The sequence below is a fragment of the Clavelina lepadiformis genome, chromosome 5, assembly GCF_947623445.1.
Source record: "Clavelina lepadiformis chromosome 5, kaClaLepa1.1, whole genome shotgun sequence".
NCBI lineage: Eukaryota > Metazoa > Chordata > Ascidiacea > Aplousobranchia > Clavelinidae > Clavelina > Clavelina lepadiformis.
In genome coordinates this window covers 24,134,492-24,148,434 of record NC_135244.1, presented here as the reverse complement: position 1 = coordinate 24,148,434, position 13,943 = coordinate 24,134,492, and the positions used below count along the sequence as shown (strand labels likewise).

The window sequence follows — 13,943 nt, the reverse complement described above, 5'->3', positions numbered from 1 at the left end:
CGCACACCAGCAGTGAAAGCTATAAACTTTGCTCTTCAGCAAATCATCATCTTGATCAAGACATTCTTGATAGCAGAAAATACGTTGATTGACGTTTACAAGGGCTTTAGTAGATCAGATAATCAGCCTGGCTATTTCATTAGTATACTGTAAACCAGGGCTTCTCAAACTGTGGGTCGCGACCCCGGTCGTAAAATGTAATTTAATTTTCATGAATTGAATTGTTTTTTGTTAATTTTTTATTCGCTTAACTATTTCCATTACGAGGTTCTTTTATTACTGCAGGCTACAGCTACTTTACTTTGCGAGATTGTGTGCACTTGTATGACCTTGCCAGAGACAAAATACATCTTGAGATTTGTAATTCGACGTTTATTGTTTTAACATCTTTAACGTGTAGCATACCTCTCAAGGGGTCGCATATAGGAATTTCTTTTCTAAAACGAGGTCGCACAACTAAAAAGTTTGAGAAGTCCTGGTATAAACCCCAAAATCGATTTCTGAAGAAAACGTCTGTTTGCAAGAATTAGGCACAACTTGTATAGTTGATTGTTTCAGGTTCGATTAGTTTTTAAAAAGTTTAACATGGCTGCTTCTGGCGTTTTGACTGAAGCCACGTCAGTTGGTCAGAACGTAACGGAGCCTCCTTTTGACACAACGAGATTTTTTGTTCTGGAAACGGCGAATTGCGTTTTTACGTTGGTCACGTTCTACCTGAGCGTCGCCTTCGTAATTTACGAATGCAGCCGGCGAGGCAGGAACCGGTCGCCGCCTTCCATGCGTTCAAATCCGGCCAGCTCCGCACAACGAAGCCGAAAGTACGCTCTGGCAATGAAGATTGAATCGATAAGCGCATGCGTTTGCCTTTTCGGCCGCTTCATCTGCCAACACTACGAGTTTGTGGCGCAGTACACAGGCAACTACACGTACGACTATTGTGACGTGGTGTTGAAGGCCAAGTTTTACTTGACGGCCATCGCCGTTTTGGGGATTTACGGATTTCTATGGACACGTCAGAACTTCTGTTACGCCGACCCCGCCATGAAACATCTGACGTCATGCGCGGTTAAGACTTGCAGTTGGCTCTCCTTCGGCCTCATTCTGTGCGCTCAGGTCGTCGGGACTTTACTTTTCACTTTCACGCGATTCTACGCTATGACGTATCAAGGTTGTGACGTCGACCATTACACGGTAGAGCCTTTTATCCCCTGGCTGTGGATTGCGGGCTGCACAGTCGGTTTTCAGGTCATCTTGCTGTGCCTCTTTGTGTATCCGCTCATGAAGCATAGATCGAGCGTTAATTCTGGAGTCCGCGGGAATTCGGGCGCCTTTCTCCGGCTGATAAAAAGGGCCACGGTGACAACAGTTGTGTGCGTGGTGACCGATATCACGAGCACACTGCTCATCCTCCTGGTGGATGACCAGTTCAACATCGTTCCCACCCTCGTTTTCGATCTCTCCATCGTCATCAACATCACCTGCATCCTGGCAGCGTTCAAGGGATGGCAGGGAAGACTTTTCGCGCCCTGCTATTACGTCACAAAGAATGCGAAAATGAAAGAGGCCGAAACCGGGTTCGCAGCGTCCAGTCTGAGAATGAGCGGGAGGCAAAACCCAAATCGGGAACTTCCCCAACAAGAATCCACGCTTTGGTCGATTTCCGGGATAGTGACGTCACCAAGGACTCCCAGAAAGGTGGCGTTCGTGAATCCGACGCCGATTAAAGAAACCGACAGCGAAGAAAAGACATCCACTCTACCACGGACATTGTCATGACAACAAGTTTCGACTGAGCTCAGGTGTTTTCCCGCTTTTGAGAACCCTTTAAATTTTTTTTACATTTTCATTGCACTGTGTTCGCGCGACATTTTAACTTGGAACCAATAGAAATCTCATAATTTATTTTGCACGAAAATTACGACAGCTTGAATTAAAGCTCGCAACATGATCAGAAATAGGCAAATTATGATTTTGCTAATAGTTTTTCGCTTGACATCGAAGTATAATAATGAGACAGTATTCGGTCACAAATATAAATTATGACGACATAATAAGCACAGAGGAGGTTAAGGTAGAAGCTAAACAAGAATGAAACGACCCGGGTTCAAAATGACAAAACAATCCACCAAGCCCCATTAATAGACAAACACAGGAACCTAATCTGGAAGCGGAATTGATGACACCCGGGCATATTTATAACATGACGTCACAATAACACAAGTGCGCTCAGAATAATCTCATAAACGTTCATAACGTGACGTCATAATGCGAAATAAAGCAGGAGAATGCTTGGGCGGAAGATAATGATAGAGTTGGAACATCATCACAGGAGTTACGCAATTACAGGCCTTCGAGCCACTGACCTACCAGTCGCAAGTGTTCCAACAATAGCGCTAATATACGTTAATCATCTAACTTCATATAAACGTAAACGTTCACGTCTACTGTGCTTACATTTCATATAACAACTGCAAAATGTGTACGATGCGAGTCAAACTGGCCGAAGACAAGTGACTCTTACAACACAGAGTCAACAAAAGTCCAAAGTTAAATCGAAACAGCGAAAAAGTTGTGAACTAAGTTCAAGAAGTTGACAGACCGCAGTGGCCTTCCACATAGCGACAGTGAGCACAGAATCTAAGCGACCAAACCAATGAGCGCATTAGAAGCCGCAGCACATGCACCGCATGGTGGCGCAGGTGCCTACCTATTATAGGCGATATGGTTGTGCGGGTTGATGATGTTGAGACGTTGTTGCTTCCGACGTTGCTCCGTGACCTGGTCTTGAAGATCCTACGCAACAAAGCGCATTGTTGAAACTCGTACTTAAAATCGAATCAGGAACTTCCACAGATAGCTAATGGCAATGGCGCCTACGTCATAATGAACCTATGTGCGCTGGTTATAAGTTGTGACGACGGTTGTTAAGATTATTTCGCTCATCTCGAGTCACTTAAAACTATCGGCTCGATGGCGCCATCTACCTGTAGTTGTTTGGAGAGCGATCTGACAAGATCTGAAGTTCCTTCCAGATGGAGAAGGAGAGATCTCATGTCGTTGTGCTCCACCGCTTCATCTTGAGCAGTCAGTGACATCGCCTGCATCCTCGGGAACCAATCGAGCAATTTATCCTGGACATTACAAAAATGTTGTATTACGCGGTTTGACAAAGATGACATTTACAAGTCTAGGCTTGGACCTCGTTGAAAAGTTCAACGAGCGATTTAAGCATCTGCTGACAATGAAAACAAACCAACAACAATGGAGCATTATCTCAACAAACATAAGGAAGATGCTCAGGCCACCTTGACTTGATTGGACACGTAGCTCTCGGGTCCAGTGAACTCGGTCGAGTCCTTGACCTCCACCAGCACGATGAAGTAGAGGTAGTGCCACATGTTGTGCTCCTCCTTCGTGTGCGACTCGAACGACACCGTCTTATTGTCGAACGACTTTCGCTCAAGGCCTTCAACATCGACAACAAATTATAAACAACAAGCCATAATGGTGGAGCAAAAGAGACGGTTTCTTCTTCAGAACGATTGAAAAAGGCGACACCGAACCTGCCGGTGTCGCGCCAAGTTGTCCCGGGCATTGTGACAAAAAACGGCCGCATGATTCAGCGCAAGTTTCCGACCATTCCCGGCGAGTCGGTCTTGCTTGTTTGTAAGTTAAGTTAAGTTTGCGATCCTGCGGTTTATCGTCGAACCCGAGCGCAATATCCGAGGTTTACGAGCGGAAAAAATTACGCTGAGTCATGTCAAACCTCTACGTCACGATGACAGGAAGAAATTCAGCATGACACCGGCCTATAGGTTCAAAATCATTCAAGCATAACCATTCTCTCTTTCGTATTTTGAATGTTGAGTAAAAGGCGCTGCCACCGATATAATTAACGAATCAAGAAAAATCTTGGCTTTAGAAAAGTACAATAAAGAATTAAACCAGAGGTTGGATCAGCCTAGAACTGAAGATGCAGATGAAGAATGATGAAGAATACGCACCGCATATGAAGCAAGTGTTCTTCAGAACATCTTCCTTCTGCTGCTTCTCGGATCTAAGATCGGCGAATGTGTCGATGATGACTCCGAAGATGAGGTTGAGGACGATGATGATCAATATGAAGAAGAAGAGCAGATCGTACACCACCCGACCCATGAAGTTGAAACCCTCCTGAAACCACCAATCGGATGCTCTGGTTCGCACATGTGATAATGACGTAACAATACACAATATGACGCATAATACCGATTGTGAGGGCTTTCTGAGGATATCCCCGATGCCTCCTCCGTTCCTGAGTCCTTCATTGAGCGTGGTGATGATGCACATGAGCAGGGACTCGCAATGATTCTCCTCCACCGCCTGCTCGCATAGGATCGTGTCCATCTCCGAGTTCCCGCCCAAATTCAAATTTGAATCCGATTTTTGCCGCCACATCTCAGAGCTGAATGCTGCGTCATAATCAACATCGTGCGTCACAATACGTTCATTAGAAGATAATGAAGCAAGCTGGCGAAATGGCAGCGATACATTCTCAGTAGGTATTGTTACGACTAACTACGTCATAATGAGCTGAAATGTAGAGAGATGACCGAGAGCAGGCGGAATGCAAATGACGATAAAAGGAAGTATGACATGTAAAGTCATCACAATGCAATTAAAGATTGTCACAATGAAGCATTATTAGACAACCTGACTGGCCTGTGTGGTTGCAGCTTTCGTCGTCACAAATATTCATATGAGAGCCGACACTGTCACGAATCTCGTGATTGATCATGTAGCATCGAGGCGTGACGGTGACGTTGAAGTCGTGTCTCAGACACAAGTAGCCGACGATGCTGGAAATATGAATAATGTGGTAACAGAGGTCGATTATCGCAGACAATGTCCTTCTATGAGCAAACAATCCCACCTGAACAGATACACGAGTATGAGGGCGAGCATGGCGGTGAGAAGGAGCGATCTGACGTTCCTGGTGACGCTCCTTATCACGTTCAGCAACGTCTCCTCCCCGTAGATGAGATCAAAGAACTGTTTCACAAATAATCAGGTTAATAATGTCGATTATGACGAATCAAAGCCAGAATATGAGGCATAAATGCGTTCCAGTTGCTTACCAGGATGCTGTAGCACAGCTCATTGAAGAAGAGGCTCAGGAAACAGAAGATGATGTTCAACACGTGGATGAGGAATTGCGTCTCAGTGATCATCTGGATGACTCCCTTGTCCCTCATGCCCTTGTTACCGATGTAACTGACCAGGTAGATGAGACGATTGAGTAGCTTAAGAAGCAACAGACTTGTTATCAGCGTCTCATGTTATTTCCACAATACGCTGCAATAACCTGCCATAGGCTTACATTCATACGTCATAATGTACATACGTCATAGACTTGATAATGTGTACTTGTTATACGAGGGATGATAAACTGCATGAGCAGTTGACAAATTCTCAGTCAAGTTAACTTAACGACGTCTAGCATCAATATCCGCACAGACATCGGCTTTCAAACTGATCTAACTCAGTATTTCCTTGTTTTCACTCAAAATGACAACCGAACACTCAAAATAAGTCCAACTCACATTGAGTGCGCCTAATATGAGGAGAGCGTTCTGCACTCCGATCCAGAATATGGTCTTGACCATGACGCAGAGAGCAAGACTCCTCACAGCTATGGGGTTGGTTATGGTGGCGAGAGAGACAAGCATGACTGGCCACAGCAGCAACTGAGCTTTATCGTTCCAAGCTGCTCACATAGAAATCTCATTAACCGCTGCTTATTGTAGACGTACAGTGTGTAGCACACGAATTGCTTACGATGAAACAACTTAAACAAGAAGTTGCACATAACCATTTAAATATAAACGTATTATGTGCAGCGTTAATATGAGGGACTTGCTTTTGAACTCCAAGTCCTTGAACGGATAGAAGAGCGCCACCAGCATGTTTATGATGATAATAAAGTGAGTTGAAATCGTGCTCCACAGCGAGATGTGGCGACTGAACCAGTATAAAGTTTTGAACTCTGAAATTTAATCAACTTATTTATTTATAGAAGAAGCTTCAGTGGCCTGCACTCCAGAAAAAAATATGCTAAATTACTTTCCACTTTTACCATCAATGTTAACCAAGTAGCGATAAGTTAGTAAACCAATCACCAAAGTATTAACAAACCAACCTCTTAATCTCTTCTGCCAGACCATCTCTCTGTACATTCCCTGGACCTGCTCGAAGAAGCCGCCCACCTTGCTCCCCTGGTCATCCCGGTCAGTGCTGAGGTAGACGCGCTCCTTTGTCTCGTTGGTGAGGAAGCCGCAGACGTGAGGGACCGGGAAGACGATCTGCTCCATCGTGCGATCCGCTCTTACAATCTGTGGTGGATCATGCAAGTTGAGTTGTAACCAGGTTAGCGATTGTACCCTTGAGAGCGGGTTACGCAGGCATAGCTCATGTGTCTTATCACAGCATCAGGCGATAATAAGGTCACAACACGGACAGAAGTGGTGGCGTGCTGGAGTTTATGCAATGATTTGTTTGAAATCTACAAACTATTTCATCTATTATCAAGAGATTTGTACCACGCTTTGGTTATGACCTTTCTACAACACCGAGTTTCACACTTAAACTTTTGTCTAAAAATGACCCTTTATGGTGGAGTGAGTTATTTTTGGCGTCTGTTTTCCCTGTTTAGACAACGTTGATCTGAAATTGTTACAACATTCGCAACAGGTGACGTCAAAATTCTTATTTTCAGAAAATTCCATTTTAAACCAAGTATACCACAACCAAAAGCATAGCTTATTAAAAACTAATAATGTGAATGCAGGAAGACTGTAGCACTGCCGTCAACATTGTAACAACTTTAAACGAAAGGACACTTAACAATAGACATCTTCTATGCTCGCGCAGAAGTAGAACCGACCTCGATCTGGGCGGTGTGTTTCCTGTAATACTGCAGCGCTTCAGTGCCAGTTGGTGACCTGTCAGGACGGAGAGCTTGGGCCAGGGCTCTGTTGTGCTTGGCAAGCTGGTGGGCGAGGATGTAGATGTTATGACCCACTGCCCTGGGTGAACCGTCCCCGGTCACGTCCATCTGGGAATCCCCTTCCAAATCAGCCCCCGCAGGGAGTTCCCCGTCTTCCATGGCCTCCTCTTCCGCCATTCGTTGACCCTGGTATTATTACATCATAATCAAGTGCATTGTTGCATAAAGTATGAAAGTGAATTGAATCCACAATCGAAGCACCTTGGTGTAAGCTTGCTCTATGACTCCCACTAGCTGCTTGTGATTGATGTTCCGAAGAATTCTCTCTGCGTTCTCCGAATCATGACGACTCTCCATGATTGCAAGCAGCAACTTACTCGCATTGTTCTGCAATTGTTACGTAATAAAATATATTATCAAGTGAATGGCAACAAGACTAAGGGGTGGTGATTTCACAAACAAACCCCGTTTAGTTTGACGAGATTAAACATTTATTTCGTTGTTTAGGTTAATCTGAACCACTGCAACCCTCATTGACCCTCACCTTAAGCTGCATGACCAGGTCCATTCGCTGTTTGCCGAGTGGGTTGATGTCATTCAGTATCAGCGCTATTATGATGTCTATGCCGTTCGACTCGTGCCAGGCGATTGCATTCTGCGTAAATTTGATGAAACAACGATCTCAATGCAGCAAAGGGAATAGCGAGTGCAATAACGCATAAAATGAACCATGGATTAAGTTAAAACGACAAATAAAATTTCAAAAATTAACAAATTAAAATCTGAAATTGAATTAATTTAAGTCAGAAGAACTTTTAAAAAAACATGAGAAATAAAAAGAAGAATCAAATACTTGCAAAAACGAAAAAAATTTAACAATTTAAGTAAAATTGCGAAACCTGATTTTCATGGCAAGGTCCCTGGCAATACTCCGTCAAGCTCTCGAGTGTCTGGTTGATCAGTTCCACGTTGTTCTCATTGATATAGAGACCCAGCAGGCCAAGTCCGCCCGTGGTGCTCCCACAGATGCAGTCAAGGAACTTGAGCCCATCGCATACAAGGTTGTACGAATATTTATTCGGCTGATGCCTCAGGAAGTTCTGAAGCGGTCACAAGATAATGAGACAGAAAATACAAAGTAGGAATATTTTGTGATAAAACCTCGGGAATGGAAGTTTGATACATTCAATATTTCGACAAAGGCAGCAAACATCAACAACTTGACACTCTTCACTAGAAGCAGGATGGTACCTGGAGGAGAGAATTGTGATTTTCGCACAGGAGCTGGAGGAACCTGAGGATCGGTTTCATGATGCTCACCACCGGACTCACAACCTTCTCTTCATCGCGACGATCCGAATCACCTGCTTAAGCATACTTCATTCTTGAGAACAACTCAAGAGCATGGATATCTAGCTCACTCATGGTGGAGCCGATTGAATTTAAGTTAAAATTAGAATTACTCTGTCGTGCGATATATTTTTGTTCTTCTATCAAACTTCTTATGGTTTAACTCGGCAGAACTCTGCACCGACCTCCGATGTTGAGGTTCTGTGGCTCGTTTGCTGCTTTATTCACCGCATGAGGGCGCTGTACATTCTCGATTGCCTTTTTCGTTTGGGTCGCGGCGTCCACGAGTTCATCAACAAGTTGCGGCGTCATCTGTAAGATGCGAGACAAGCATCAACATCATATTGACAGTGAATAATTATTGTTTGAGTTAACGTACTTGTTTGAATGAGCTGCTGCCTTCCGAGCTGTCATAACTGGATGAGGGGTCAGACGCCCGACTCAAAAGATCACCTGCAAATACCTCACTTAGAATGATGTCGTCGCGAATCATAGAAAAGAATGTCGCAAAATACCTGCGTTGACAGACGAGGAACTTTTAAGGTCGGCCTGGGCAGCCTCCATCTTCTCGTGGAAGACTCTGAAGAACGTCTCGGAACCTTTTCCGTTCATGAGCTGGCTGTAGAACGCCATCTAGTGACGACAGCAAACAAGTTGGTGATGAGCCGACCAATTAAAATACAAGCACAAGGGCAAGTGGGTTGTTTTAGAACGAAGAAAATCGATTGAAATAAAATGACAGTGCAGTGGGATGTGGACCTGGTTGCCATGGTTTCCGCCTTCAAGGAGCGCAATTCCGAGAAGGACACTTTCGTGGAAGATCTTTTCGCTGTAGTTTCCGATGATCAGGTTTGCCACCAGATCTGTGGCGCCCTCTTTGTTGAGGTGGCACTGAACCTCCACTAACGTGAGCTCCGTTCGACGAAATATGCTGCTCGATAGTTTAAGATTTCTATGAGCATATGCTGGCATACTTTGTCGAATCCGTTATCGTTCGTATTTTTAGCCCAGCTATGAAAAGTGAGAGTTATCGGAGAAAACCACCTGGTGCTGCTGGACTTTGCCGATGAATTGTCGCGCTGTGCGAGGTCCTTTAAATGGTGATAGTTGGAGCCGTAGTACCTTGAGAGAAGAATCTGACGAAGGGCTTCACCCTGGAGCAGAGGAATGAAGTTAAAATGGACACAAATCGTGACTGGATGTTGCGGATGGGAAAAACAAAGAAAAACTAACAAAACTTTGTTCTGTCAGTTTTTCAAAGTCTACTTCAGCGTTAATGGAAAAGGTTAAAACCCGGAATAAGGTGTCACGGCATAACATAAGATCACACAAGATACGTCATGAACTGAAGCGTAAAACTAAAGTCACGGGATGGATGACACCAACGCAGCATTGTTACATCAGTTGCTTACAATGATGTCTGTTACATCACAATGATTAATGAGAAATAGTATTTTACGAATGAAGAATTTAGAAATGTGCATGCCACAAACATAACTACGTAAATGAGTAGAAAATAACACAAAGTGCACACACACACACACATTCAATGAAAATATAAGCATGGATAAAACACGCGATAACTTTATGAGAATATTTGGATGGATTTCAAAGACATTTCAATTAAAAAGTCAGACCTCAAAGTTCTTACCCTTCTGTTATCCTCCGTGGTTGTCCCCCGGACTTGATTGTCTTGCTCCTAAATTACAGCAAAATTTTCCCAAATTAAAAACAAGACAATTGTTGAATAAATTACGGCAAACACTATAAGTATCAGGAAGAATAACTTTTATATACTACGCGCAAACACACAGTAATATGTAATACTGCATGCAATTTATACAACAGAAAGAAAGCCACATAATGAGCCGTCTTTTATTTAATGCAACATGAAATATTCGTGCTAATTCGGGTTCAGAAATGTTGAAATTTTATTCTTGAAACATGCAACTTGTTATGTTGACTGTGATATAGTGAAATGCCATAGCATGCGTCTATGACACAACAATGAAGCCTTCTATTTCTGCTAGCCTACATGTTAATCATGCAATAGTGCTATGGCAGTATGAAGGAAGCCATTATGGCACAAAAAGAAGTTGTTCAATAGATCTGTCAGCTGTGTGTGCACAATTTTATCGAATAACTTGAACCTTAGCGACTTCCATGACTTTCTTATGACCATGCACAGACTCGGCAGTGACACCTTGATCTTGTAAAAACTTGTCTAAAATAATTGTCATTTATCTGTTGTGACTTGTGGTTAAAGGCTTTGTTTTCACCAACAGTTTGTTGACTTCAACTGAGTTATTTGTCAGAAAGAAAAACGAAAAATGAGGTTTTCTGAGTTAAAAATGTTGCAAAATGATGCGGCGACATATTTCATGCATTTCAGGCAAGACAACGAAACTAAAATATGTTCGAGACAGTTATATGATTTAACCTCTTCCCAGATGCTTTCATTGTAAACATTGCTCTACAAATATAAAGCAGCAGCTCAATGAAAGATTAACTTAACACACAATGCTTAGGTTGCTTCAACGTACCATGACAGTACCTGACAACAAATTTACAAAACGAAAAAGTTTTTAACTTGAGTGAGAAATTATCGGTGCAAATGATTTCTCAAAACAGCAAAACAGCAACCTTACAATCGTATGAATTATAGTTTAAAATTGTACTTAGAAGCTAGTATAACCTCACCGTAGTTAAATTCATAGTATTAGCCATAAGATTAGTTGAAGGGCATTAAGCACTGTCAATAGGCCACTTATCATTCATTGCATAGCCATCACCAACAAACTGCAGTGAACGAAGGATACCTTGTTGAAGCTGATGTGCACGGTCATCATTTCCCTCAACGTCTGAAGGACTTTGATACAGAGTTTCTCCTCCCTGTCCTCGAGCAGCTTCTCTGTGTGTTTAATCAACCTGCGTGACATTGTAGTTTTTCAACATCAGTTACTTGTCGTCATTTTTCTACTTAGCTTTGCAAATGTTCTTGTAAACTTTCACTGACAATTAATTTATATACATCATAAACTTGTTAAATACAGATGAGCGCTCTTTTCTTTAACCTAAAAATTCATTTAAACTTCAGATCCTTAAAAGTGAAATAGTTGCATAAACTTTACAGGTAAAACAGGAAAAAACAAGACGGATGCAAAAAACTCGTCAAACTTTGAAATGAATCCTCCATCTTCACACTGCTTCCGAGCATCCGTGTCCACTGGGAAGAGGAGTTCCGGTCGGTGAAGAATATCGACCAAAACTGACAATTCCGCTTGCACCAGAGGGCGCAAGTGAGTCTCTAAAACAGCGACAATGTCTTGCAAGCCTTCTATGATGTCACGGTAACTCTGGATGAAAAAGACCGGGTTGAGGTCAGGTATAAATTGAAGGAATTAAAATTCTCTAGCACTTTATTTCCTCCAAAATACTTTACTTTAAGTTTGAGAGCAAACACACATCTTAAATTACAGGGAAAATTATTCACCAGAAAGTCACGAAAGTTTGAAAGATAAATAGATTTATGAAATAACACTCATTTCAAGAGATAAATCCATAAAAAACCGTCCTAGTTTGCAAAACAATTCCACTCCAACTCAGCACAAGCACTCAATCTAACACAAGGCGCACTTCAACATTCCTTCTAAATCCATGTCAAAAGTTCGTGCAAGCATACTCGCACCCCAGAAGAATTTGCAGTCAATGTTTTAGAAAAGACATCATCATACACATTCAACATAAAAGCATAACAACAACCAGCAACTAAAACAGACGCTTAAAGACTATGACAATTAACCTTAAACATATTTTTTATCACAATCAAACCTGGTTAGCGAACCCTACAGCGATTGAGGGTCTACGAAGTTGTCGGCGGCTCATGAACCTGCGAAGCGCTTTCTGAACGTGGCTCGAGTTGGCATTACGAATCTCTCTCTGCAAGTTTGACGTCATGGCAACACCCTTTTGCTTTGCTGCGTATGTTTTGGACGATCGTAAGATTTTGATGTGATTTTTGTCGAGTAGATTTTGATGAACAACAGTAATCACAATTGTTGAGAAACAGGAATTATCAAATAATTGAGAGTCATTATAAAAAGACGTAATCAGATAAAATCATTTCAGGGCAGGTTCAAACACCTCATCACTGTTCAAATATTTTGAGATTAGGTATCTCAGGCAAAGCAAACCAGCGCCTCAAGCTGAACAGATCGGGCTTGATCTCGTTGATGTATGAGCAACACAGAGCAAATTTATTCGGATTTTCTTTGAATGAATAAACTTTGTCATTGCTTATAATCACCGGTATTTTACAAGAAACGGCGCGTTTTTCACAATAATTGCCCCATGTTGTACATCAGCATCACAAATTTTTACAAAATACACATTGCTTTATTTCAGAGGTCACCAAACTATGGCCTGTGGGTTGGTGCATGGGAGCATTGTGTTAGCCGGTTCCTTAGCACATAGACATGTTTAGATAAGCAGAAACATCACATTTGCATGCGGCGTAGAATCATCGCTACTTGCTCGTAAAGAACCAACCATATCAGGCTGAGTTTACTGACACTCAAAAAGTTTTCCACAAGTGGACCAAGAAAATCACCACATGGCTGAAAATTTAACTTTAATTCTACACGTTGTGGTGACTTTCGTCCATTCTAGCATATTCACATCAGCAGCTTTATGTGTTTTTCCCTTTCTTCCTCATTGCACTTTTGATCTCTTTTTCTCAACCTCACACTCTGTCTAAGATGCATAGTGTAAGGGAAAGCACACCGTGTACGAATCAAACATTATTTGAAGATTCTGCCAATCTTTTTCTTTAGTTTAGTCAATAATTGTTTATCCATGGAGCTTATTTTATAGGTACCAAGGGGAAGCGAGGTAGAGGCGTCTTTCCAAACATCTAAGAAGTTCTTGGACTTGGCCAACTCATTGCTAAAACGTTTTCTTGGTTGTTACTTGTACAATAAGTCGTTTGCTGTGCTAGCTTCACATGCTAATTTCACATGCAACTGTATGACTGTGTTTGAAACTTTGCTGTGAAGTTCAATCCTGTTGTCATCTCAACCCAGGATTGACTAAACTACGGTCCCTGGGTTAGCTTGGCCTGTCTCACTTTGCTACAAATGAGCTCATTGTGTGGCAGCCTGTTGAACAAAGTGGGGATCCGACCGTGATCATCAGTTCTCGTGCTTATCTGGCCCTTTGTGACAAAAGTTTGGTGATGATTGTCTTAATCAGTTAAACAAACTACCAATTTATTCGGCCTTTCATCGACTAACTTTCACAAATTCACGTCTTGCTAAAATAACAATCTTTGTGGAAAACTTTTTGAAATTTGTAAAATTCATGCCCAGCCTCAAACTTGAAACCAGAGAGCAAGTTTCATGATCGTGATGGTGGTGAAACCTTCACAGGATCCAATTAAACGAAACAACCTTTTCCAAAAAGTGTTTCAGTGGGAATTGATTTCATAAACGAACAGCATTGATCAAAAATTAACACGTCGTAGAAAAAGCTACTAATGTAGTAAAGTATCTATGAAGCAAATTTCACGCGATTATGATCTTGCAACAAAAAAATTGGTGGCACATCGATT

At 42.2% G+C, this 13,943-nt stretch overlaps 2 protein-coding genes across 4 annotated transcripts in view; one reads left to right on the top strand and one right to left on the bottom strand.

Annotated features, from left to right (window-relative positions):
* Positions 1-296: 296 nt before the first annotated feature.
* Positions 297-1,920, top strand: LOC143460832 (uncharacterized). Its single transcript, XM_076958473.1, has one exon. It carries the CDS (start codon positions 586-588, stop codon positions 1,774-1,776), a length of 1,191 nt encoding a protein of 396 aa, XP_076814588.1. The 5' UTR covers positions 297-585; the 3' UTR covers positions 1,777-1,920.
* The window catches only part of LOC143460831 (inositol 1,4,5-trisphosphate-gated calcium channel ITPR1-like), a 29,090-nt gene continuing 17,028 nt past the window's right edge, over positions 1,882-13,943 (bottom strand). For 2 of the 3 annotated variants that reach the window (XM_076958471.1, XM_076958472.1), the window contains 25 exons: positions 11,513-11,691; positions 11,155-11,263; positions 10,776-10,808; positions 9,987-10,034; positions 9,380-9,489; positions 9,095-9,266; positions 8,851-8,968; positions 8,715-8,788; positions 8,521-8,647; positions 8,237-8,349; positions 7,885-8,085; positions 7,530-7,640; positions 7,247-7,372; positions 6,923-7,171; positions 6,179-6,371; positions 5,900-6,025; positions 5,583-5,746; positions 5,118-5,282; positions 4,913-5,031; positions 4,693-4,838; positions 4,249-4,451; positions 4,005-4,173; positions 3,306-3,466; positions 2,985-3,131; positions 1,882-2,793 (listed from right to left, as the gene is read on the bottom strand). In XM_076958471.1, coding sequence (XP_076814586.1) covers positions 2,704-2,793; positions 2,985-3,131; positions 3,306-3,466; positions 4,005-4,173; positions 4,249-4,451; positions 4,693-4,838; positions 4,913-5,031; positions 5,118-5,282; positions 5,583-5,746; positions 5,900-6,025; positions 6,179-6,371; positions 6,923-7,171; positions 7,247-7,372; positions 7,530-7,640; positions 7,885-8,085; positions 8,237-8,349; positions 8,521-8,647; positions 8,715-8,788; positions 8,851-8,968; positions 9,095-9,266; positions 9,380-9,489; positions 9,987-10,034; positions 10,776-10,808; positions 11,155-11,263; positions 11,513-11,691 — 3,453 coding nt within the window. In that variant the 3' untranslated portion in view covers positions 1,882-2,703. Of the gene's footprint in view, positions 2,794-2,984; positions 3,132-3,305; positions 3,467-4,004; positions 4,174-4,248; positions 4,452-4,692; positions 4,839-4,912; positions 5,032-5,117; positions 5,283-5,582; positions 5,747-5,899; positions 6,026-6,178; positions 6,372-6,922; positions 7,172-7,246; positions 7,373-7,529; positions 7,641-7,884; positions 8,086-8,236; positions 8,350-8,520; positions 8,648-8,714; positions 8,789-8,850; positions 8,969-9,094; positions 9,288-9,379; positions 9,490-9,986; positions 10,035-10,775; positions 10,809-11,154; positions 11,264-11,512; positions 11,692-12,166; positions 12,313-13,943 lie in introns of all 3 variants that reach the window. The other variant, XM_076958470.1, reaches the window with a different exon arrangement.